The sequence below is a fragment of the Amblyomma americanum genome, chromosome 1, assembly GCF_052857255.1.
Source record: "Amblyomma americanum isolate KBUSLIRL-KWMA chromosome 1, ASM5285725v1, whole genome shotgun sequence".
Lineage (NCBI taxonomy): Eukaryota > Metazoa > Arthropoda > Arachnida > Ixodida > Ixodidae > Amblyomma > Amblyomma americanum.
This window is the reverse complement of record NC_135497.1, coordinates 429,290,310-429,317,035: the sequence shown is the minus strand read 5'-3', so window position 1 is coordinate 429,317,035 and position 26,726 is coordinate 429,290,310. Positions and strand designations below refer to the sequence as shown.

Genomic DNA, 26,726 nt, shown 5'->3' with positions numbered 1-26,726 from the left:
GTCCCAAAGGCACCACATGTGGGTGAACCTCATGTCAGTCGCATGGAGGAACAATGCAGGGTAGAAGCTCAAGTGAAGGATGCGGCGCATAAAGGAGTGGCCAGGGCTTTCAAGCGGGGTGATGTGCAGGCAGAGTAAAGGCCGTGGCATAGGCATACACCTAAGTGTTCATGACAGGAGCAGTGGGCCGAGGTCAAACGTAAAGAGCGCCTGAACTCCGAAGTGCAGGTGCACGAGCTCCATGCCACCTGTGAAAGACTGCAAGATCTTAAAGTACGGCCTTGCCAAATATTAGCCGCCCATGAAAGATGAATTAATCAAGTTTGTGTTTTTTGGAAGAGCATACATTTCAAAATTATCAATCACAAAAGCACTAGAGAAAACTAGCTAGCGCTCATAATCCACGTTACCATATGAATGTGTAATTGCCATGTATTTTTTTATGTAGACGTTCACGTCTTTCATGCATCAGCAGCAAGCTGCAGGTTGTCACCTTTTTCTTGCTGTGTATCTGCAGGTGCCACTCAGACCAGTGGGGACCTGTGTGTCTCTGTCTGCCAGGCTACTCGGGCGACCTGTGTGAGCGGAAGGATGATCTTTGTGCTAGCAGTCCCTGCCTCAACGGAGGAACTTGCCATAACCTGGTTAGTCAGGGTTGCAAAATTGAGTGGGGAAGGGCGCAATGTTGCAGCTGGCAGAATGGAGTCAGTTGCATGAACAATCCTACAGGTCTCAGAGAGTTACTTTTTTTTATATATACACAGCACTGCATTCAAGTGGTAGCATTCATGGCTGAGCAGGCTTAAGAACTTGGAATTTATTTGGTAAACTTGTGCTCTCAGATTGAAATTTTGTAGCACTGAAGCTGACATAGTTGTCGATTGTTTAGTTGAGTAGCACAGCTTTCTATACGTGTCTGTTCACACATTACCCTACATTCCCGCGCAACTGTAAAATGTTTCCACAGTTTTTGAGCATTGCAGTTGAGCAGTTGATAGAACGTCCCATCTTGTGCTGAAACAGGAATGTACTAACACGGTGCATCAGTGCCTGTGCACAGCTTTCTATACGTGTCTGTTCACACATTACCCTACATTCCCGCGCAGCTGTAAAATGTTTCCACAGTTTTTGAGCATTGCAGTTGAGCAGTTGATAGAACGTCCCATCCTGTGCTGAAACAGGAATGTACTAACACGGTGCATCAGTGCCTGTGCAAAAGCTAGAAAATGTATCACTAAGCAGCAGATTCCTGCGAGGAATCAACTAGGATTTAATTTCAGGCTGTGGATTTGTTAGGAAAGGAACCTGTATGGTGGTACTTTTCCTTAACTGATTTTAACTTCCGTTCATGCTCTTCTCACCAGTGGCTTTGCTTTAAGTGACTTGTTGATAACAAAAAAGAAAATATATAATAAAGAAGAGAGGAAGAAAGAGAGAGAACCGAGTGAAACTAATTTGAGTGAAATATTTTTTGCCCTCTGCCAAACTTCTGCTTTCAGGTGAATGACTTTGTATGCACATGTGAGGCTGGCTGGACAGGAGAGCAATGCGACCAGTCACACGACCCCTGCCAAGGAACCAATCCTTGTCTGCACGGCACTTGCCATGTGGCAGCAGGTGGCCGGTTCAGCTGCCAGTGCCTGCCAGGATACTCTGGTAAGGGTCATTGAAGCCACTAAAGTGGTTGGTTTGAAAACGGCATACAGTTAGAATTTAGAGCACCACTTGCAGCTGAAGCTGGTTTTGCTTAAAGAGACAGGTCTTGGACCTTTGCAACCATAAATATTCCTAGAAACAGGGTTTTTCTTCTATTCATTTTTGCATAACTTACACCTTTCTACACCTGCTTACTACAGTAAAACTGAGGTAAAGTAAATTAACGAGGTTATACATCAATGAAGAAGTATAGCTGCAGCCATGGCCCATTGGGAGGGGCAGTGATGGCGTAAAGGTAGAGCATCTGCCTCGCATGCAAGAGAACTGGGGTTCGAATCCTGGTGCCGTGCAATTCTCTATCGGGTTTAAAAAAAAAAAATCCTCGTGTTGATGGAATTGCATAGCTATGCCTGGGGTGCAGCTTGATTTCAGTGACCAGAACCAACAACCCACTCCCTCACCAGAACAGGATTTGGCCACCCTGTTGTAATACTTGGCCACACCCTCCTTCCTATATGAACAAACCTAACCCTTGGCCCTCAGATCCCAACGGCTGCGGAGCAACTGATCAAGGCAGCAGTCAGGCCTGTGACGCAGCGTAGGGTGCTAAGAATCTGGCTTCGGACAGGCTGCCATTGGAAACTAAACTTGTCAATGTTTAACGCTAGAACCTTATCCAGTGAGGCTAGTCTAGCAGTGCTGTTAGTAGAACTAAGGGGTATTAAATGGGAGGTCGTAGGGCTTAGGTAGATATTGGAGGACAGATGCAGCATGTACAGTCTTAAAGGGTGGGCACATACTGTGCTATCATGGATTAGTGGACAGACAAGAACTAGGTGGGGGTTTTCTCATCAATTAGGATATAGCTGGGAGCATGGAGGAATTCTACAGTATTAACGAGAGGGTGGCAGCTATCGTAATAAAGCTTAATAAGAGGAACAAGCTGAATGTGATGAAGGCCTATGTGCCTACATCTAGCCACGATGACCGGATCGTAGAAAGTTTCTGTAAGGATGTGGAATTGGCAGTGAGCAAAGCAAAACATAGTACACTGTACTGATGGGTGACTTCAGTGTCAAGGTAGGGAAGAAGCAGGCTGGAGACCAGGCAGTAGGCGACTATAGTATAGGCTCCAGGAATAGTAAGGGGGAGTTAGTAGAGTTTGCAGAGAAATAATTTATGGGTCATGAATACTTTCTTTCGCAAATAAGAAAACAGGAAATGGACGTGGAAGAGCACCAATGGTGAGACCAAAAATGAAATAACTTCATGATATGCTCTCACTTGGGCATCATGCAGTGTGTGGAGGTCCTCGGAAGGGTGAATTGTAGCGACCACAGAATGGTAAGTTCTCGAATTAGCCTGTACTTGAAGAGGGAACTGAAGAAACTAGTGACACGGACGCCCATTAACAAGTTAGCAGTTAGAGGGAAACTAGTAGAAGAATTCAAGATATCATTGCAGAACAGATATTCGGCTTTAACTGAGGACAACGGCGTTAAAGGTCAAGCAGTGATCGATAATCTCACACCTACTATAATGGAATGAGGAGCAGAAGTAGGCAGTAGGTTGGTTCAACAGGACACTGGCAAGCTATCTCAGGAGACAAAAGATCTGATTAAGAAACTGCAGAGCATGAAAGCATCTAACCCTAAAAAGTAGAACTGGCAAAGCTATCAAAGTTGATCAATAAGCACAAGGTAGCCGACATGAGGAAGTTTAAAAAGGAGAGAATCAATCATGCGCAAAAGAACGGAGTTAGCCTAAAAGCGGTGAAGAGGTAACTAGGCATAGGCAAAAACCAGATGTATTCGTTAAGAGACAAAGAGGGCAATGTCATTAGTAATGTGGAAAAGATCGTTAAAGTTGCTGAAGAGTTCTAAACAAATCTATACAGTGGCCAGTGTAATCAGATTGTTAATGAGAGAGGCAGTAGCACATAACGCTGGCACATCCCACCATTAACGAAAGAGAAAGTAAGGAAAACTTTAGGAGCATTGAAAAGGGAGAAAGCAGCTGGTGAGGATCAAGTAACAGCAGATCTGTTGAAGGGTGGAGGGAAGATTATACTGGAAAAAGTAGCCACCCTGCATATGCAGCCACCCTGCATATGCAATGCCTTATTACCTCGAGTGCACCAGCTTGAAAGAACGCTATCATCTTCTTAATCCATAAGAAAGGAGACATCAAGGACTTGAAAAATTAGACCGACCAGCTTGCTATTCATTGCCTATGAGGTATTTTCTAAGGTTATTGCTAATAGTCAGGACAACCTTAGACTTTAATCAACTAAATGATCAGGCAGGCTTTCGTAAAGAGCACTTGACAATAGATCATACTGACACTCTCAGTCAGGTGATAGAGAAATGTGCAGAGGTGCCAACACCTATATATAGCTTTTATAGATTACGAGAAAGCATTTGACTCATTCGAAACTTCAGCAGTCATGCAGACATTGCAAAATGAGGGTGTAGAAAATCCTTATGTCAAAATACTGGAAAATATCTATAGCTGGTACACAGCTACCATAGTCCTCCATGAAGTTGCAATAAAATTACAGTAAGGGTGTCAGGCAGGGAGACCCGATCTCACCAATGGTATTCGCCACCTGTTTACAGGGTGCCTGGATTGGGAACAGTTGGGAATAAGAGTTAATGGAGAATACCTTAGTAATCTGCGATTTATTGATGACATTGCCTTGCTAAGTCACTGAGGAGATGAATTGCAAAACATGATCAATGAGTTACAGGCAGAGCAGTGCTGTGGGTCTAAAAATTAAAATGCAGAAAACCAAAGTAATGTTCAGCAGTCTGCGAAAGGAACAACAGTTTAAAGTTGGTAGCGATGTGCTGGAAGTGGTAAGACAATACGTCTACTTCCCATTGGACCATGAAAAGCCGTCAAACATCCAGCGGATGCCTGGTGACGGATGCTCGAACGTCCTTTGGGACGTCCCGCGGAGCTACCTACTGAAACGACGGACGTCCGCCGGATGCGGATCGCCGATTGTTTCGAAGCGGACGTCCGCACGACATCCCATGGTTTTACCTGTCTTGACTGCAGGATGTCAACAGGATGTTCCCAGGAGCAGTAATAGCACCCCTCTTTGAATCGCTGCTGTGGAAGGCTGCTTTCATTATGTGCAGACATTCACACACCTGTCATGAGTGCTTAAACAGTGTGGGCTCTTGTAAATGGCACCAACCGGTAGCCTCCTTGTTCAAGATACCTTCTTGGTGCGTGCAGAATAAGCTGATTTACTGTAAATGACCTCTGATAGCAAGTTTCCATCCTCCCTGTTCACTGCCAGAAGCACTCTTTGAAAGCAGGGCGGTGGTTCGCCGTGCCTGCTACTTTCTACAATAAGATTTCCTCTGGCAGTGAACGGAGTGATTACGAACTGGCAACCAATGGGGACAAAACAGAAAAGCAGCTTAATCAGGACACACAGAAACAGGTACTCCAAGCAAGGAAACCATATACAGTTATCATCGGCACGCAACAAACCACACAGTTTAAAACTTATGAGAAATGTAAGCGTCTGTCCAGAATAAAAAGCACTGGCTTCCACAACAGGAGTTTCAAGAGAGGGGCAAAAGCTGTAATTGGGTGCATGTCCCAGAAAAATCGGTCGGCGACTGTAGTGTCAAGCGATGAATCAATTTGGCAGTCACTTCATATACAACAGCATGAAACAAGAATGTTAAGTTTTTTTACTTCATTCCGTTCCTAAAGATCAGTACACAGATCACACAAATGCGTCACTGCATCAGGTTTTGCTGGAAGAAGATAGTGCAGCATTTTATTAGAAGAATGCATCAAAATGTAAGATCCTACAACTGTGACAAAATAGTGTTTACTATAACTAATGTGTTTATTATAGCACATTCAAAATTCTCAATAACAGCACACCAGTTAAGCTATCAATATAACCAATGGTCAGCAGAGAACCCTATTCAAGACAGAAAATTCTCAGTGCACACTGATATTTTGGCAGAGAGATCAGTGTTGAAATTAGTACAGCAAGATCACAGAAAACCTACAAGCATTATGGAGGTTTCAGACCTGCTTAAAAGCTACAGGTACTCTACGTACAAGGTACAAATCAGTGCAAGCAGTACTATCACACGAGATCAGGTGAATTTTTTACAAGCCTGCAAAGTAACCACTACCCGGGCTCAGCCAAAGAAAGAAAAATAACAGGTTCATGAAAATTTAGGTAACCAGTACTACTAGGAAATTGTGTTGAAAGTGCCACAAAACAGAAGTAAACCTCAACTAAAAGCAGCCTCTGTTCAAAAAATGCATGCCAAGGAAGTCCACGGAGCACTACTAGTCTAATATGACTAAGAAAATCTAATGCTAGACTAAATATGTGAACTATTAAATTGCAGGAAGCACCACTGGCTCTGGAACTATGAGTTAGTGGCTGACTGTGGTTAACCTTTCGCTAAAATCAACAGTACACACAAGTAATCGCATGCTTTCATTTACAAAGGCTCCATGCAGTCAGCATATGAGATGCAAAAATCTTTTCGGACCTCTTGAAGGAAGCTTAACATAATACGGTGACATAATACAGCACAATACTATTGGAATACCAATATTCAGTTTCTGAAATCTGGTCAGTAATTAGAGCGTAATTACTCATTAGCATACACATGAATGCAGCCATACAACAAGGGAATGCCTTGCAGCTTTCACAGAAAATTTGTATATGAAAAACATTTGTCTGGTCCACCTTGGAGGTTTCCCCTAATGCATGGGCTAATATCATTCCCACTTCAAGTTGTCAATAAATTCAGGCTAATTCTTTCTAGTGAAAGCTGTCCTGGGTGGGAAGAGGGACTGCCGCAAACAGGTCTTTGTCTTAGGTTTGAGCCTTTGACCATGATTTTTCTTTCAGTTGCAGAATTCCTGAGACAGCTCTACAAATTTCCTTTGTAGAATTATTGCTCCACATAGAAGCAGGTGTTAATGAAAATTATGCATTCAATTAGAGCCTAATCCATTTAGGAATTTCTCTGAATACATGGGAATTTTAAACTAAACCTTCTATTATTCAACTGAAAGTTACATGCAGTTGGCCTAAAAAATAGTCTAAACTTCAAAATGCGATGTTCCCACAAACAAAGGCAAATTTAGGAAGGAACTAACCATTTCCATGAACAAATTTTTCTGAGGGAAAGCCCTGTTGGCCCCCATTTTTTTCAACAAAGAGAGTTCAATAAATGCAATCATTAAATACAGCAGCCCCTCCATCAATGTGCTCCTATCTGCACCTGCAAAATGCACTGGCACAGAACTTATTAGGTATTTGGTGACCACAACTAGCACATGTCAAAGCCAAAAGCCTACACAGGTACCTTGGAGCTTTCACTATTTCACATGAGTGTGTTACTCGTTCTGTAGACATCAGCCACAGAAGCTCAAAACCATACAGCTGGTTTTATAGGGTCATCAGAGATTAAAAAAGAGGTAACTTTGAGCTTGCATCTCACACACTTTATCCTGTAACAAAACAGTGCATGGTACTTTGTAGGTGCCCATTGCTACCTCATTCAGATTTAATTAGTCTTGAACACCAGAAAGGCATTCAATAAAAGAAAGCATCAAGGTGCACACATGGCATCTGAGTTATAGTGCACATTCACAAGTGCTCATCAGGCATAAGTTGATTAGGTGGCACTCAACGAAAATCACAATAGCAAGAAAGAACGTGTCGAACTTCAGTTAAGAGATGGAGGCAACGAATGTAAGGTGGTCTGCGAACACAGACGGAACTCTTAGGCAGCCCGAAACAAATGACCAATTTGTATAGAGCAGCAAAAATGTCCCACAAGTGCAAACCAGCAACTGCTCCTCATGGTCCCAAGCCTTGAGCACCTGACCACCGCTGTGGCTTGTCCTCAGCTACATCACTGCGGTCATGCACATAATGGCACCAAGGATGTTTCTGTATACTTTTCAATCACCACCTAAAAACAAACACAGGATAATGGATGTTGAAAAATACATAGTGAGTGCATATTTAAAAAAAACTCTGAGCAAGAGAAAAGGTGCAGCTATACATAGTTACAGTAATATAGTAGAAAGAATGTGTTTGATTTGCTCCCCTTTTTGCCAAAAGCTATTTGGAAACAAACATATTACAATCATGTTGGTTCCTCTTATTTACTAGAACAAAATTACCGCCCACACAAGCCCACCTGCAAAAAGAGAATCAGGAATTTGTGGTAGCCACATTGCAGAAAGTCATTCAGGATCAGCTGTCTATAATGACCGAAAATGTGAAAGTATATAGTTTAAAATGGACTTTTCATGCATGCCACCACAAAGTAGCGAAAACCATGAATAAGCCACAGTGCTATGCCTAATAACATTACCATAATAAAGCAGAATCAAAGTGCGATAAAGTAATGAGTTACAAAATGAGTTACCAACCGCAATGAATTGAAGACATAATTTGAGCATGCTGGTACCCTTAAACTAATCAGCTCCCTTAAAGGAGTAAAGACACCTAACTTTTGGGTGTGTGTTTTCTTGTTTGTAATGATGCGTACAGCATTATTATACGTGGATTACCACCTGGTATGCTCCTACGAGCACTAGATAATTTATCGCATTTGTGCTCTTTCGGTTTCAACAGCCGAATGAGGACTGTGACGCCAATGAGTGCTTACAGGCCACGTGACGTGAGACATGAAAAAAACTGCAATATAATCGCTGCTTCCACATTTGTTGTCATTCCGGCTCTTGAGGAAGGCTGCCTTCAGCACTGCAGTAAATTAGAACGATGAAGCAGCGATTATATGGACGTTTTTTTATGCCTCACGTGACACAGAACCACTCTTTGACGTCATAGCCATCGTTTAACTGTTCAAACCGAAACAGCATGATAGAAAAATTTCAATTGCAAATTATTTAGTGGTCGTAGGTGAATACCACATGGTGATTCATGTGTAGTGTCTCCCACAACATTGTAGAGAAGAAAACAAGCCACCAAAATTAGGTGTCTATACTCCTTTAATATATGTCTAACCACTGGCCTCAGACAACTTTCTCCTAAATAATGAACCAGAACTAGAATGAAATTTGGTACTATGGCCTTTACACAAGAGTTTCTTTTTCATAATTTGCGCTTTATTTGAAGCTGACCGTAGTAATACCAATCTTGATTACACTGCCCTAGTAAAGTAGGGCCTAGAGGTGACAGCACTTCAAAAGGCTTTCTCACCACGAGAAAGAACGACGAGTAGACAAGGCAGAGGCATAAGAAGGCAGTTGCGCATGTGTACTTCCACGAAGGCAGCTAACACTAAAAAAAAATCCAAACTAATTGCAGCTACTCAAAATGTGCATTTGGATTCATAACTCCTATCACCCAAAAGAAGACAAAGGACAAAAAGGACATATATACGTACACTGGCCTGACACTAGACCAAGCGCTAAAAATGATGAATCGAGATGGTTGGTTCCTATTAGCAAAAATGTCCACATCAATAAATCAAAATAAAGGTTTTTCATACCTAAGCAGCACCCAACAGAATTGGTTTAAGTAGCTTCCAAAGTTTCACTGCTTTTAGTAGAAGCACGCATTGTGACACCACGACAAAGCAATGCTCAGGGATAGCCCTGGAAGACTTTTTAGTCAGAAAAGTTGAAGTTACCTTTAAATGAAAGCAGGCTGCAATGATCACCGGTGTGAGGTTTCAGCAATGAAACAAATAATGGCTGCTACTGTTTGTGATTTGTGGCAAAACTTCTTTCACTTACGTCGATGAAGTGCTGGATATATCCCATACCTTTGGCATTCAGAAAGCCTTTCCAGTGCGTGCTTCAGCTAGGATTTAATAAGCTCCCCAGCAGTGGTCATATTTTGTTTCAGAAACTGCCCTGAAACAGCTGAAATTAACAGACATATTTTGTTAAACTGCTGAGCCTGAACTGTGTAAATACATTCTACGAGGTGCTACAGCATTACTAGTGACAGAGGATGAATGCTTACATATAGGAATATTTAAGATTAACATTCAACGACAAAAAATGGTGCTGATAAACTGTTGTATGATATATGGAGTTTAACATGTTAAAGTGACGTGGGCTATGGAGACTGAAATGATGAGTTATCACATCCTGAAACTGTACTGTCAGCCATGAGACAAGGCGAAGAGGCAGGCTCTGAATCAGTTTTAACTACACTACATGGGGCATTTTGCAACCTGTAGCCATATAGGCCAACCAATTAAACCACCAGTGTGTGCTAAGCTAAACTAAATAAGAATAATAAAACAATTACCAAAATAACAGAATAGAAGAAGAAATCTAACACAAGTATGAAAGTGCAAAAAGCAAAAGAAGATATGGAGTGTTCCTGCTTTGAGAGATTAGATAACTGCAAAGGTTATGACAAAATAAGTGGCCCTATAGTGCCTTTCTAAAATGAAGTCACAATGATATGGTCAGCAGAAAAAGTCCATATAAAGGGGAGAAAGGCACTGGAACAATTTTTTTTCATGGTGTTAACTCGCAGCATAAGCTGAGGCGTACTACCGTTTTACATGTCTTGTTAGGTGCTTCACAGTAGGATTTTTTGATTAATTGCACAGTTTTTGGCTTACCTATAATTGATCTGCCAGTTTCCAAGCCTGAACAACTAAACTTGTTTTTCCTTTTGACCCATGAAATCTCTGGTGCTAGCAGATATCACTAAGTATGTGCTTTGTGGCTGAGCTTCAATTCTTCCTCCAAGCTGGACAAGTAAATTCTCCTGCAATGAAAGAACATATTAATTTAAAGGAATGCACCCATAAGCACATAAAAGAGGAACACAACATTTTACCAAATCCACCACACTGGCTAAGTGAATGGAAGGGAAACCCTTAGAGGGTAGAAAAAGGTACGAGCACAATAAACAAAATCACAGCCACAATAGAGGCTTACTATGACACTGCATCATAATCACACAGTACGGAAAGTAAACTCTTTAATTCTTATTTCTAGCACTGCACACAAAAGCCAAGCATAGCAAATGCAAGGCTTCGCTTTTAAGTTTTAATGCGAAAGGCTTTGACTGCATGTTTTCCGGCTTCCTCTATCACAAAATTTTTTGCTGAAGACAACTTGCACTTCCTGGTTTGTGCAGATTTACTGCAAGTTCTTCAGTTTTTTTATTTGACCCCAAAACCACATTTTCTTGATTTAAAAAATCAGCTGTGCTCACACTAATTTCATTAAGCAAACAAGGAATAAAGGAACGGAACAAGCACTGGAAAAGTCAGTCCGGTTATGTGCTGAAAGACAGCATGCAGGCATTTTAAGAAAAAAAATATTGAACGGAAAAATTTGGCTACATAAATGAATACTGCCTTGCAAAAAAAAAAATGACTCAAGGAAGCAAAGAAAAAAACGGCAGACCTCGTCAATTTGTTTGTACAAAAAAATGCTAGAAAATGCACAGCCTCTAACATGCTGGTCAGGTTAACACTTTTGTTCTTCCTGCAAATGAAGCTTGTGCAGCTTTAGCATTCAATAACTCTTGCTCCATACCATATTATAATGTTAGAAAGCTCCTCCTTTAAACAACCCTCGGTGCATGCAACTACACATGTATTTAAAAAGATGTTTGCTGGCTAGTTTTCCCACGAGGTCAAGGAGGTTGATTAGAGCAAAATCTTTTAGCGTAAAATGAAGAGAGAACAGGTCTTACTCTCATTATACACATCTGTTTCTTTTATAGATTTTAAGTATGTGGTTTGAGTCCTTTGTACACATTTAAACCTCTCATACTTGCTGTCGTTTGAGATTGAAGAAAGTGAACTATAGTAGTAAACATTTAAAGTAACCATGTCTCCTGTACACCCTTGTCTGGCCTTGTTATGTACAGTCTTGTGTGTATCATCCCCAGATGCTCAAAATTATAGCAAAAGCTAAATGGGTCATCTGTTGAACTGATGAACTGAACGGTTTCCTGATAAGAGTAGTATCTGAAGACCGCATGGCTTAGGAGCACATAGTACAGCTTATCCAGCCTTTCTCAGTGGTGCTGCAGCTTTGAATGGATGATATTTATGGAACGCTTAAGGCATGTTGTTTGCAGCCTGAAGTAGTAAGGCTGAAGCTAACAGCCAAAGAAAAAAAGCTGAAATTTTAAATTCTGAATATGTGTTCTTAATTTCCCGAACAAAAATGTGTATACGGTGGTCATGCCTCCATACAATCATTTAGTTCAGAGGCACAGCAATGAACAATTTAGTTCCTCAGCAAAGCTGCACAAAAACTGAGTGGTCCATAAAAATGAATTGCTGATAGTGACAATTATTCAGAAAGAAAATCATTTAAATCTAATTATTTACACATCTCTGAATTAAAGAAAAATGAGAGAAAAATAGCAATTTGAAGTTCATATCCGGATTATTTTCAAAAATCATAACATGTTGAAGTGCCACTGAGTTGTGAGATGCTTGATGGCATCTCTCCTACTGCAGCTGTTCACATCTTGTTAAAAGCTAGCACCTAGCTTACAGCATAGATGCTAAGTGCCAACTGTGACCATAAATGTAGGAGATGCTGGGGAGAGGACTTTCCCCACAGGCATTCATCCAATGCAGCAAATTGAAAGGTATGTTGACTGGACATAAAGGCGCACTGTAAAGCATGAAATTAAAAAAAAAATGTCATTACTAAGGCATGCTTCTTTCCCACTTCCTTTCCTGGTGTCCGGAAATCAAAAATGTGGGACGGAATTATTTGGTTAGGGCCGCTCTCATTACTGCCCATATTAATGCTACAAAAATAAATGACCACTCTATGGCCTCTGGGCGCTTTCACATTGTTCATTGCCCGAACAACAAGCTTATATTTTAATTTGGTGTAAATACACAGAAAAACTAGTGTAAAGAAGGGCTGTTTTTAACTGACGGTAGATAGAGGGAAGGAAGAAAGGATTTTTGGTAACATATAAAACAGTCTGAACAAGGGTTAAAGATGAGCCCCAGTCTGTTAGGCAATGTTTCAAATGAGCAGACTTAGACTTAGGCTCCCCTTCATCCCTTGCTCATTTTAATTTGTGTCCATAACATTCATTCATATTAAGAGGGCTCAACTGTAGTAATGATATTACCTTAAAAATGCCTCATGTATAACATTACATGGACTGCAAAAAATTGGACCATTCAAGATAACTGAAGGTTAGACAGAAATTACTTTATTTAATCTCTTAGGCTCACTCCCACTTAATCTTTTGTTGTACCATAACAATGTGACAACACTATTAAACCCTTGTTATGTACAGACCGGAAGTGGGCAGAGTGGGTGAGGGAACAAAGGCGGGTTAATGACATTCTAGTCGAGATCAAGAGGAAGAAATGGGCTTGGGCAGGGCATGTAATGCGTAGGCAAGATAACCGCTTGTCCTTAAAGATAACGGAGGGGATTGCAAGAGAAATTAAGCCTAGCAGGGGGCGGCAGAAGGTTAGGTGGGCGGACGAGATTAAGTTTGCAGGCAAAGGGTGGATGCAGCTGGCAAAAGACGGGGTTAATTGGAGAGACATGGGAGAGGCCTTTGCCCTACAGTGGGTGTAGTAAGGCTGATGATGTACAGACCTGATTAACTGGAAAATGTAGGGTAAAAATGTGTGTTAACGAGAAACTAACCGCATGGCTGGGTTTAATTTTGCGTTCGTTATAACATGTATGACAGAGGTACCTACTGCCAGTGAAACCAGACCAATTTATGTTGATACCACAGTCACTCTTCCAAACTGGAATGCATATTATCAATCACCGACGTGGTGGCTGATTGGTTAAAGCGCTATGCTATGCTACAAGTGTTCAATCCCAGTCTCGGCAGCCGTGTCTCTGGAGGCAAAGCGCACAAGGCGCCTCTGTGCTCCGCGATGTTAGCGCATATTAAAAAAACTCCACGTGGTTTAAATTAATCCTGAGCCCTCCATTATGGTATGGCCCCCCTCAATGCCGATGTGACTCATCGGGACACTTGGACCCACACAATTTAATATTTCTAATATTATATATATATATATATATATATATATATATATATATATATATATATATATATATATATATATATATACACACAATTCTGGCAGTCTTGATGCCACAGGTTGCTTAAGAGGGCTCTCGCACAGTTTCCGCCCTCGCCGTTAGATGACGTTCCACGTCACGCTCGCGGTATTACAGGACGTGCTATGTCCGCCGGTATGGTCGAGGGTGGCGCTGGTGAACACTCTCAAGGTTCGCGTACTCCAAATAAACATAAATACCCACGAGAGCAGCAGATTGGACAGCCGTCGCCGTAGCTCAGTTGGTAGGAGCACCGGACGATATATTCGGAGGTCGTGGGTTCTGATCCCACCGGCGGCATGGTTATTTTTTCTGCTGCTTTATAAGTAATTTTATTTAAGCGATTTATTAATCTAAGTAATATTATCCCACTGATAAGCACAACACATTAAAAAAATATTAATAACGTTCCCCTATGCACCTTGGTTTCGGTGACTGTTCGCTTCCTTCATAAATATATATATATCTATTAGGTAACAAACACCCTGCCCATGCTAATGAAAAGAAGAGCCGATAAACGAACACAGAGCTCAGGGCTAGAGAGCAGGAGACCAGAAATGCGAAGCTCATATCATACTAATGCCCATGAAATGAAAGAACCAAGATAAAAGCAAGCCAATTTTCGAAGCAAAGGCTCATAAAATAACCGGCCTGCTTTGTTTCAGTGCACCAACACGTGAATAATCAAGAAGCGTCGGTGATTTCCGGAGCTTTCATGCAGTATTTCAATCGCTATATTTATATTTGCTAATGCGCACAAAGAAACAATCTCATTCACTCTTGCTCCAAGATTTAGGCATGATAGCACGTCCGATTTCAACACGCAATTCGCAGCGTAGCACCGGTAAATAAAGGCGTACTCACATGTTTCGTTTCCAGCGGCTCGCATCTGTCGAGGGGCTTGATTTCCAGTGTCAAAAGCTGCTTTGCTAATCAGCAGACTAATTGGCCGCGAAAAAGCGAGGTGCACGCATTACAGCCACTACAGCACTGGCTCGGCTTTCAAACGGCGCCAACGGGCGTAGATGTCCATGGAGATCCGAAGTGCGCTTGGTACGGTGGCTGAAACAAAAACTACATCGCACCAAATTTTCAGGTGCTTTTCTTTAGGACAGCGCGAAGGGCAATGAAAACGAATGTTAAAATATGATATTCCAGCACCACGTGACGATCTGTTAAAGAAAAAAATCTTGCACGCATGCGCATAAACATTGTTGGCCAGAAAAGTAGAGTGGACTGGCCAGGGATTACTGGTTAGGGACTGGCCAATGAGTCCAGAAGAGTGACTCCTCGGGATGTTATCTGGGACATCCAGCAGTGGACATTCCTGGGACCTCTGTTGGTTTAACAACAGTGGACTTCATTTATTGCCGAGAAGAGACATCCGGTGTGCATCCCACAAACGTCCAAAGTGGGTCACAGACATTCGGATCTGAACCAGATGTCCGCCAGATATTTATAATCCAATGGGTTAGGTCAGGCAGTGACCGTAGATCCAAATCACGAGAGCGAAATAACTAGAAAGATAAAAATGGGGTGGAGTGCATTTGGCAGGTTCTCTCGGGTCATGAATGGTAGTTTACCAATATCCCTCTAGAGAAAAGTATCTAACAGCTGTATCTATGGGGCAGAAACGTGGAGGCTAGCGAAAAGGTTCAGCTTAAGTTAAGGGCAGCGCGACGAGTTATCGAAAGAAAAATTATAGGTGTAACATTAAGAGACAGGAAGAGGTCAGAGTGGATAAGAAATCAAACACTGGTTATTGACATCCTAATCAAAATCAGGAGGAAGAAATGGGCTTGGACTTGGCATGTAATGCGATGGCAAGATAACCGATGGTCCTTAACGGTAATAGACTAGATTAAAAAGGAAGGCAAAAGCGTAGCAGAGGGTGGCAGAAAGTTAGGTGGGCAGATGAGATTAAGAGGTTTGCTGGGATAGGGTGGCCGTAGCTGGCACAAGAGAGGGTTAGTTGAAGAGATACGGGAGAGGCCTTTGTATTGCAGTGGATGTTGTCTGGCTGATGATGATGATGATGTCCCATTGAAGTGGAGGCAGATCAGTGTAGATTTTAGGTGCTTCTGATCTGAAAAGTAGTGCTCCACCATCACAATTGCTCTGACTTCTCTGCCTGCCTCCAGGTGAGCTGTGCGAAAGACTGAACATCTGCACGGCTGATTGCATCAATGGGACCCTGTTGTGTCGGGAGCCAGGCTGGCAGTGCGACTGCCAGCGCAAGGGCGAGACTTGTGTAAAAGGCCAGATTGCAGCTGCTCCTTCGAAGGATGTCTGCAGTGCACAACCATGTGCAAACAATGCCACCTGCCGCCCAAGCGAGCTGGGGGCTGAAGGTTTCGTGTGCGCCTGCCCACTGGGGCTCAGGGGCAGCCGCTGTGAAGAGAATGTGGATGAATGTGCTGGCCACCAGTGCCCCAGCGGAATGCAGTGCATAGACAGGCTGCGTGGATACGAATGCAGGTGGGTGTGTGCCACACGTGCAGTTCAGTTGGGGCTCGTTGCACTAGTACCATGATTGAGGCACTGTACCTTCCAGCTTCAGGACACTCATTCTAATCTTGAAGCTTGAATTGGAGCTAAGCAAAAACTGGCCATATCGTAAAGGAAGTTTTTTGAGGCGTATGAAGGGGCACCCTGAATAAAAATTGGGGCAGCTTCGGCACCACAGCCATGTTGTCATTCTTAACATAGGGGCTGAGTTTGTTTCCACATGATGAGTTTGTGTACCACTGATATACTTTTTGTATCAATATAACTATAGCCTGCTGCAGGCTTTGCCTGCACTAAATCTTCCCTGATGTGCAGAGGCACAGTTACCTTACTTGCTCACATAATTTGCACGCATTTTTTTCCTAAACTTAAGGCTTCAAAAAGGGGGTGTGCAAATTATGCTAAGATTTCACGAACGTGTCCTAAAAAACTCTACAAAGGTCATAACGCACAATGTATACGGTATATTGCCATGTATAAGTCAATCCCACATCTCACGCCCCTTGCTAGCGAAAAAAATGTTGACTCCAAAATGTAAGTCGACGCACACCCCACCCCATCATTGTGAGCGTTCAACCTCGATACAGGTTGTGCACTGAGTGCCACAATGAAATCAGCCAGTGGGGGTATATATAGACTAATGACGTGTATGATTTTCTGAAATGGCAGTGCATGGCTTGCTGTGTGCGTCCTATGGCTGCTTGATGACGTCACCCTATTTTTCTTGCATTCGCTGGGATTTTCTGTACCATCTGCGAATACACACACTAGCACACGCCACTGGCTTTTATCATAAAAGGACTAGTAATACTTTTGCATTAAGGGGGCTCAGAAAACAGAATGGTAGCTTGGTATACAAGTGAGCATTACGAGCTCTTCAGTGCTCACTAGCCAGGCCTGAAGACAAAGTGCTGCTTGTGTAATGCCATAGCAAATGTAGTGTTCTTGACGAGATCTAGCTCATCGACAGATGAGCCCAAATGTAGCTACAAACCGAAGGCGCAAAAACGAAACTGTGCTGCCAGAGAGCTAGTGGGCCACACTGTGCACGATGTAGTTGCGTGGGTTTCTTCCAAGGCATTTTTTTTATGGTGTTCATTTTTTGTTATCACCTGTGGCTTGGAACACAGTTTTTAGGTCTTATCAGGCGAAAAATTGTGCAGGATGAAAGCGGATGGTGCAAAATAATTCATTCCTACCGTAGCTTCGCCCATTTTGCAGGTACAGTTTCCGTGTGCACTGCGTCTGTTTGTAGTTCCCATTTGCTGTCTTTGCTGGTGCGCTCATAGCCGTTTGTCAAGTTTGCCTCGGCGCAACACAGTGACATGACGCAGTGACATGTCTTGTTTTGCTGCATGTCAAACAAGTTGGGCTTCTACTGCACGAGGCGGATTTAGGGTTGTAGTAGGAGCTGTAGATTTAGTTTAAACGGAAAAAAATAAACTGTAAACTCGTGCTGAATAAATTTTTTAAATTTGCTTTTAGTCAAGAAAGGTCAGTATCTCAGATGCGTGCCGTAGCTTGCTGACTATTGAGCACAAGTTGCAATTGGTCACAAAAGGAAATTAACAAAGTGCAGAAACCAGGAGCACGGTGTAAAAATGGGATCGTTGGATTAAGTAGCGTGGCTGTACGTCTTGAGGCATTGTGCTGCTACTTTAGAAAATGTCGGATGCAGTCTGAGCGGCTTCACTACCTCGTCAAGCTTCGTCTGCTGGCGAAGCGCCTTCTGCTCATAGGCTGTCATCACCTTTTCAGAGCCATTACTTGCCTAAGGGGGGACGCGGCCCTTGAAAACCGAAAAATCGCGAAAAAGTCAATTTTTGGAAAAGTGAATATTCTGACAGTTTGTGTCATAAACTACCTGTTCTGCAAATATCAACGCCTAATTCGTTGTGAAAGTACTTCAAATTAAATATCGAACTAGCCGCGGCAGCCGCTGAGCTGCGAGAAAGCGCCGAAAATACCCCAACTTCGAGCGCATGCAGTTTCTCAGCCAGCGAACCGAGCGCCGCCATCTTGGTCTTGTTTTGTTCGTGAATTCTTGCTCTTTTTTTGGCTTCCTCCGACGACCGCGGCGGCAGCATGGTGGAAGCGTGGCTCGCTTGTGATTGGGGCCCTCAAAACGCCTTTTGAGCTTCCCGCGTTTGAAATGCGAGGCTGCGATTGGGCGAAGGGCACGCTCCTCAAGAACGCGGGGGATCGCGCGGCCGCTATTGGCTGCTGTACGCGCTGACGAGGCGGTCCCCTTTCGGCGGCGGCCGGCGCATCGTCTGCACTGGCCGCCATGGCTCTTTCCTTTTCTCGTTGTTGACGGTCTTTGTAGTTTGTGCGCTCTCTTCACGTTTCGCCAGGTTTGTGTTCGCTGTTGTCACCGTCTTTACGATATCTCACCCTGCCGTCCGAACAGTTTCCTGCAGACTGTTGCGTGGTCAGTCACGATGCGTCCAACAAAGCGAAAGACACTACACGCGTTCGGTGCACGGAAGCGTGCTATGAAGTTGGTTCGTGCGGCGAAGCGTGCCACCAACAGCCACTGTGTCGATGCTTCCAGCCGCGTAGCTTCTGCTACATCGCTACCAGACAGTGATTGCGTTGCCGCTTTCAGCGACGTACCAGCAGCTTCTTCGGTGCAAGAAAGCGTTGCTTCGGGCACGCCTTGTGTACCGAACTCTTCAACCTCGGCAATTGTGGCCTCCAGCTCCGGTCTCGAATCTACCCCGAAGCGTGACAACGCATCGCGCGCTGTTCACTTGGAAGCGCATTTCCTGACGCGCGAGGAGACTGAGGCGGCGGATGCACAACGTGCTGTTGTTCAAGAAAGACTTGGCGCCATGCCAGCGACACAACGGAAGTTTGAAGCGATGACGCCCGATCCCAGATCTGCCACCGCTACAAGTGATGGTGCGAAATTTTGCCGTGTGCAAATGGATACCTTAAGCGACCTGCTCTCTAGCACCTTGTGCAAGCATTGCCTTGCGCCCGGGTTGACCGTTCAAGAAGGCACCCAGCTTGGACTGGCAGCAAAGCTTGAACTGATGTGCCCACATTGTGGGATGGTTGCAAGCTCGTGGAACTCCCAATACCAGAATGAAGCAATGGCCTTTGAAGTGAACATACGAGCCGTTGTGGCAATGAAGCAGATTGGCAAGGGCCAGACAGCTCTCAACGACTTCTGGGCAACGATGAATGTATCTCACAGAGGGCTTCATCATAGCACATTCCAGAAGCACCTGAAGAAGACATTCAGGGACAGAGAGATCCAGCGCATGGACAAGTTCTACGCCGAATCAGCTGCTGCAGTAAAGGAGGTCTGCAAGGAGATGGACCCAAGCTTTTGCAGAGACATCACTGTAGCATATGATGGAACTTGGCATAAGTGTGGCCACACATCCCACATTGGAGTTGGGGCAGTGATTGAGTACCATACAGGCCCCATCATGGATGCTGTGGTTCTGTCTAACCAGTGCCTTGGTTGTCAAGTAGGACCAAAACCTGGAGATGCAGATTACTCAAGCTGGCATGAGCGTCATGTTTTCCAGAAAAACACTGATGCTAAATCCGGGAGGATAGAAGTAGAAGCAGCTTTGATTCTTTTCAACCGTTCAGTCTCAAAGCAAAACCTGCGTTACACAACGCTTGTTTCTGATGGAGACAGCGCCACCTTCTCAGCCCTTGTGGAAGAGAACGTCTACGGACTAGTCCCCATTGTTAAAGAAGAGTGCCTCAACCACGTCCAAAAGAGGATGGGCACGGCACTGCGGAACCTTGTGCAGAAAAGTGAAAAGTCACTGGGAGGGAAGGGCAGGCTGACAAAGGCTCTCATTGATAAACTGACAGACTATTATGGCTGGGCCCTGAGAAACAACTCCAACGATGTGGCTGCAATGCAGCATGCAGTGATGGCATCGTACTACCATGTCACATCAACTGAAGAGGAGCCTCGCCATGACTTCTGCCCAGAGGGTGCCAACTCGTGGTGCCGTCATAAGGTTGCCGAGGCAAGTGATTCACCACAGCCAAAGCACAAGTACAGCCTTCCAGGCTACGTCGCTGAGGCTATGCTGCCTGTTTACCAGCACCTCTCGCAGGCTTCTCTTCTGCAACGCTGCCTGGGTGCAAAGACGCAAAATGCGTCTGAGTCTTTCCGCTCTGTCCTATGGTCCCTGATGCCAAAGGAGCAGCACGCGTCTTTGATTGCTGTGCAGACAGCACTGCATGAAGTAGTGCTGAGATATAATGCTGGTTGTCAAAGGGCCACCAAAGAAATCTGTGTCAGTGGGGCTCACACCTGGCCACCTAGCCATCCAGCGAGCTGCAGAAAAAGATGCCCTGCGCATGGACAAGGCCGAGAAAAGGAATCGGGTGAAGAATGAGAGGCGGCAAAGGAAAAAAGTGCGCAAGGACACCACCAGCTATTCTGCAGGGTCATTTTAGACCTAGGAATAGGTTTGAAACTTTCTCGAGGGCCATGTTTAGAAATGACTTTTTTCCTGGTGTGGCTGCTCATTCTGGCTGCATTTCGGGAACCACTTATCGGATTTTCATGTTTTTTTTATCTCATACCTGAATAAATTTCTGAGGGCAAGACAAGCCCACTTTTTCAAGTTATTGTATCTGAAATTTGTCATAAGCAATTAAAATTTACCTAATGAAGGTCTAATTAGTGTCACTAAATTCAGTGCTGTGCTAAAATTTTTCAGCAAGGAAATTCAGCAAAAGGGCCTTGTCTTGCCCTGCAGTACCTATCTAGCAATAACCATAATGAATTTCACAGTGACAGCACTGTTTTCAAATTCTCCAGGCCTGGAATAAGGGACCTATGTGAACCATTTTGATATACTCGCGTAACTTTAGAACCAGTGTGCACAGCTTCATGAAACTTGGTATTTCTTCAAATGTTTGTGTTCTGAGCCTACCCTTAAAATTTAATTCAAAAAAAAAAAGTTGGTGTTCAAGGGTAGCCTCCCCCCGTAAAGAGTTTTTGCATGGCAAATAAAGACTCTGGCAAAGTTTTTAGCCATAACAACCCACCATGAACTCGAAACCATGCACAAGCATTGTGAAACAGCACCATGTTTGGTATCTGCGACAGCTCAGCAGCACTTTCGTTGCTGCAGCCATCGTGCGGACTACATCATTGGAAGCCCTGTGGCTCCTTGTGGATTTCAGCCGCACACACTTTTTCTTTATTTCCAATCAGAAAGTTCGTTTTTGTGAATCATTTGCCGCATTCACAGTTCATTCTGTGAAGGAGTGAGCAGTGCGTTGCAAGCAACAAATACACTTTCGTTTATCACACCCTAGTAGAGCTATGCCAACATGAAGGCAGCTGGACAGAAGGGCCTGGTTCCACTTGCCTCCTCTAGTCAAGTCGAGAAAAGTGTATATGCACATTGCTGCCATTTTTTTTCTTATTTATTTGGGTGTTTGTGCAGCATAATTTTTAGAAACAAACTTCTACAGTGAAAGCTCGTTAATTCAAACCTCGATAATTCGAATTTTCGGGTAATTCGAACTACACTACTTGGTCCGGCCAAGCTCCATAGAGATCTGTGTATAAAAAATCCCGTTAATTCGAAAGAAAGTCTGTTCTACGGTTAATTCGAACTATGCGCTGCCACATCTGAGTGGCTTGGCACACAGCACGTGGCCAAAAAAAAAAAAAAGCACCTCCACATAGTTAGAGGCTGCGCATGTCCTAAACGAGGACAGAAGATGGAACCAGATAAAACCGTGGAAGAGTGGGTAAAGCCTCATCACCGGCGCGGTGGCCGGCGGCGCTGGAGGGTACGGGTTGTGGCGGCTGCGTATCCTCATTTCAGCGCAGCCTCTGAAACTCGCAACTAAATACTCGTTAATTCGAGCTCTATTAATTCAAAAATACGGATAAGTACTGTCGCTGCGGCCCTAGCCAGTGCCCATGAAAGGCTATGACTTCGGACGGGCACTACAAATTACGTGCGAAAAACTTTTTTTTTCTTTGCGAGTGTCGTCCATCTTTCCACCCAACAGTCGCCAATGCCAATGGAAGCGCATGGTCAGCTGTGATCATGACGCCGGCTTTTAGCATCGCCCGGCTACAGTTTTCTAGAACCTTCTAGAACACTTGAGAGTTCTTGAGAGTTTTTTTCGAGGCCATTCGATAATTCGAACATCAGATAATTCGAACTTTTTTCCCGGTCCCGTGAAGTTCGAATTAACGAGCTTTTAATGTATTTGTTTTTGTCTTGCAGCTTGATCACTTAATCCACACTGTTACTTTATTTTTTACAGCGATAGTATTTCACATTGCTATTACCACACTAAGTACGACCATTTGTAGGCTAATTGCTTGTACATAAACTGCTCCTGTCAACAAGTAAGCCAAGATAAACCATATTCAAGTTTTGAGTGCACAGGGGTGCCACATGTATCACCGAAAAAACAAACTAATCCTTCCATGAGAATAAATGTTCACCGAAAAAAACAAACTAAAATTGCATTCTACAGTTTTAAACACTTAAAAAAGCTGATGAATTTTCAAAAAACTCAAATTGAGAAGCCGAATTCCTAGCCATAAACGTCATTTCTTACAAGTGCCCTGTCATGGGTGCAAGTGGCTCATTGCAAATGCTTCACTTTTTTCCCAGATGTACAGACCCACAAGGTGCGTGTGGAAGCTTTGCCCTGCGGCCGCAGCGCTGTAGTCCAAACCCATGCGTGCTGGGCGCCACCTGTCGAGAAACTGATGATGTGAGCGGCGGTTTCCAGTGCGAGTGCCCCCGTGGCCTTCAGGGGGCACGCTGTGCAGAAGATGTGGATGAGTGCGCCGTGCATCTCTGCGAACACGATTCTTTTTGCCGCAACCATCTGGGCCGGTACGAGTGCTTCTGCCGGCCGGGATTCACTGGCACACACTGCCACATTGAGGTGTGCATTTTCTCTGTTGTAGATGGAAAGGACAGGCTTTATTTAAATAGCCTTCAGGTGCATGCCATTGTTGACAAATGGCTACAGACCTAGTGTTATCAGCAGTGCAGTTTGTGGCCAATGGTTGTAACAGTGCGAAGGATTCTGTCCGCTTAAGGTTTCAGCCTGCATCATGTGAACTTGATGGAATAATGAGACTGACTCGCAGATCTTGATCAAGCTATTTGTAGGCTCCTGGTTTGAACTTCTGATTTGGTCACCCTGCTGAAGTGTAACGCCAGCAATGCATCACAAACAATGCAGTATGCCTTTGGAACAGAGTTGTATGATTGTGCCTTCCTTACTTGTAGTTTTTCGTTCTGGAAATTTTATGCAAAATGTGATGTTCCACGAACCCCTTTTGCAGTCACAGATATGTCGCCAGAACTCTGGGATCTGAGGCCAGTTTAATCTCCTTGATGAGAGGCTCAGCTGTCAAGGCAGCTGTTGAGTAAATCTTGAATGCAGTGGAATGTTGCTCGCTTGAACTTCAAAGAGATGAGAAATATGTTTCAGTAAAGTGCTCCTTGCACCTTAAGGAGACAATTTGAGTCTGAGAACCATTTGGGAGGAGTTGCATGTGGTTTGGTGCATATAAAAGAATTTTACATGGGTGACCATGTGCTAGTATTGGCAGTCTCTTGGAATGTCTGGAGCTGCATTATTGAAGGAGTACCGTATTTACACGATTGTAAGTTGATCTATTTTTTAAAATTTGAAAACCCGAAGTGGGAGAGGGGGTCGACTTAAAATCGAAACCAAAGCATCGCACCATAAATAAAGGCGAGACAAACGAAATGTCAGGCATGCTACAGCATGGTTGCATTTTTGCTGTGCGGCTTTGTCGCACCGCTCTTGGTGCTGGCCTTGAGCAGCTGCTATGCCAACATGCAGAACCGGCATCGCCATCCCGCACGAGGCGGCCGATCATGGCTGTCGATAAACAGCAAACCAGCACCAGCCCACTTCCTACACGTGGCCGCAGATTGCGTCTGCGAATAAGCGGCGGCAGCCCGGTAACGCATTCGCGTTCTACTCTTTCTTTTTACTTTCAACCGTGCACTCGGCACTCAAGGGAGTGTCGATAGTTGATGGAAGGGCCGCTGTTCCAATCACAGCGGCACCTCCACTCGGAACCGCAGCGGTGCTGGGGAGTGCCAGTAGTCGACGGAAAAGCCGACGCTGCTCACGTGTTGTTTCTCTTTGGTTATGACGCATTTGACTACTGCCGGCCACGTTTCACAAGTTTTTAATGTAGTGCTTCGTCATTAGTCATTTGTGCTCCGGGTCCGATAAGTGACTGGCACTCGTTCATGGCTACATTCAAGATGGCTGCCATTCTTTGCGCCGAAGAAACGAACTGCATGCCGGGCCGCAAGTTCGACATTCACAACAGGTGATACAGGTGGGGCAGCTGCAGCAAGGCTAAATTTTCAGCTGTTCCACGCGATGTCGTGATGTGGCAGTTTGCAAAGTGTGAGATTTCGCTGCACGACAAAGTTAGAACTACGAGCTGTGGGATCGCAGCAGCGATCACGATGGCAGCGCTAGTGAGGATGATGGCGCAGGTGTGGACGAGTAGTCCAGTGACTAATACATTTTCATTTTGGAATGTGCCCACGGGTGCTCCCGCGCGTGGCAGCCGATAGTAGCTGGCGATAAGCGTAGACCGCAGGATAGTGCTATCGCATTCTATAATTTAAAGGCCAAACGCAAATCACCTCCAAGTTTATTTATTTTTTTCAGAAATGTGATGTGGGGGGGGGGGGGGGGGGGGGGGGTCGACATACATTCGAGTCGGATTACAATCGTGTAAATACAATAATCACTGGGCGTACAATGCTCAGACAGAGTTGCTTTATCCGAGAGAGCTGAAGAGGAGGAAGGAAACCCGGGTGAGTTTCTCACTATGCCACATCAAGGATCAGAGGAACGGGGAGGTGCTTGTCAAATTAAGGGTTCTACACCTGCAATAGACTGCTTATAACTTTTTCTGGTGATGATTTATGCTTCTGTCACCGCTACATGATGCTCAATTTGCATTGTGGAACTTGCAAAGTTACAGAATTAGGGCTTAAGTTTTTACGTTATATGATCATTATACTGAAAATTTCAATGCTTTGCTTATCTCGAAGCTGGGTTTGCCTCAGCTTTTCTTTTTTACTACTTTGAGTGAAGGCGGCTGACTCTAAATTTCGATTTCTCTTGCCAATATTTTATGTATGTTGCATCGCTAAAGCCTCAGACTTTCTGTGACGGAAAATTTGAAAGTGCGTATGTTGAAAACAGAGAATCCGTGAAATTCTGCAGGAGATATCAAACAGTGCAATACACCAGAATATTTGGAACCAAGATATGAATACAGTGATTTTTTTTTTAGCACTGTAAGGCATCTAAAGCAACCTTCACCACCAGACTTAAGAGCTACTAAGAGAAGCTAGCTTTTTTAATGACTTAATGACTTTGGGGACCAATCGCGTGGCGTGCAAAGGAGAAGGTGGCTGTGCATATAGGAAGAAGGAGGTGCAGTTCGTAGAGAAAGAGAAGGCACTGAAAGAGTTAAGTGAAGTAGGGAAAGCAATAAAGGGCAAATGGGTGCAGGACTGGACAGCTTGAGACCCCAAGTAGTGATGGCACGGCGATGGCAGCAGCTGAAGTTGAGCGGATTGCTGTGTCCAATAAAGTATTGAAGGCTAGGCTTCTCTCGATTGCGGCATGCACATCTAAAGCGTTGCCTTTTAAATAAAGTTGATATATCCGCTGCTTTCATATTTTATTGTGCCATGGGGGGTCTCTGCTAAAGCAGGCCTTAAGAGTGAGATTTCATTGTAATCTTAATATTTCTTTTGAAATTCTCCCGAGTTCTAAAACACCTCCCTCACATTATATTCGTGCAAATAAGGTAAAACAGTCATTTCTACTGATGTCTATAACTACTGCACCAAAAAATGAGAATGTGGCTCCTAGCATAAAATTCTGCAAAAAGTGCTTAAATCTGCAATTTTTATGTGGGATCGTGGGAAACTAGGAGCCTTAATCATTGCTCATGACAGCAGATGTTTGCAGAATTTTTTTTTTTACAGTTTTTATGTTCATGTAAATCGAAAGCTCTGGAACTATGCCGGCGCATTAACATCTTTCGGAGTATGAAAGTTTCAGCTTATTATAGTACCTTAGGCTGAGGAAAACACTTTGTAGTCACTGTGTTATGCATCCTCCAAGCATAATCACTAAATAAGTTTGTTACTTCCGACAATCAAACTCATGAATTGTTCACAAAATACAATGTTATTCCTTCCACAAAATGGTATGACTACTGGCTTTTCAAGTTGTCCGAACAAGAAACTAATGTAACAGTGGTTTCATTCAGAAAATATCTTAACTAGAAAACAAGGTACAATCTTGAAACACGCGTCATTTGTGCCGTGGAAGGTTAAAACAATTAGCACAGCATGCGGTCTATAATTGCTGCAAACCAGATTACCTTGGATACTGAACAGTTTATATGCTAGAAACATCCAGCT

The 26,726-nt window shown here is 43.8% G+C and overlaps 1 protein-coding gene and 1 pseudogene across 1 annotated transcript in view; both read left to right on the top strand.

Annotated features, from left to right (window-relative positions):
- crb (cell polarity complex component crumbs) overlaps positions 1 to 26,726 on the top strand; it is a 275,406-nt gene that overhangs the window by 151,379 nt on the left and 97,301 nt on the right. The window contains exons 9-12 of the mRNA XM_077650465.1: positions 518 to 644; positions 1,500 to 1,656; positions 15,885 to 16,221; positions 22,884 to 23,163. Of these exons, the coding sequence (XP_077506591.1) occupies positions 518 to 644; positions 1,500 to 1,656; positions 15,885 to 16,221; positions 22,884 to 23,163 (901 nt within the window). The remainder of the gene's footprint in view (positions 1 to 517; positions 645 to 1,499; positions 1,657 to 15,884; positions 16,222 to 22,883; positions 23,164 to 26,726) is intronic.
- Positions 19,086 to 20,802, top strand: LOC144115873 (uncharacterized; annotated as a pseudogene).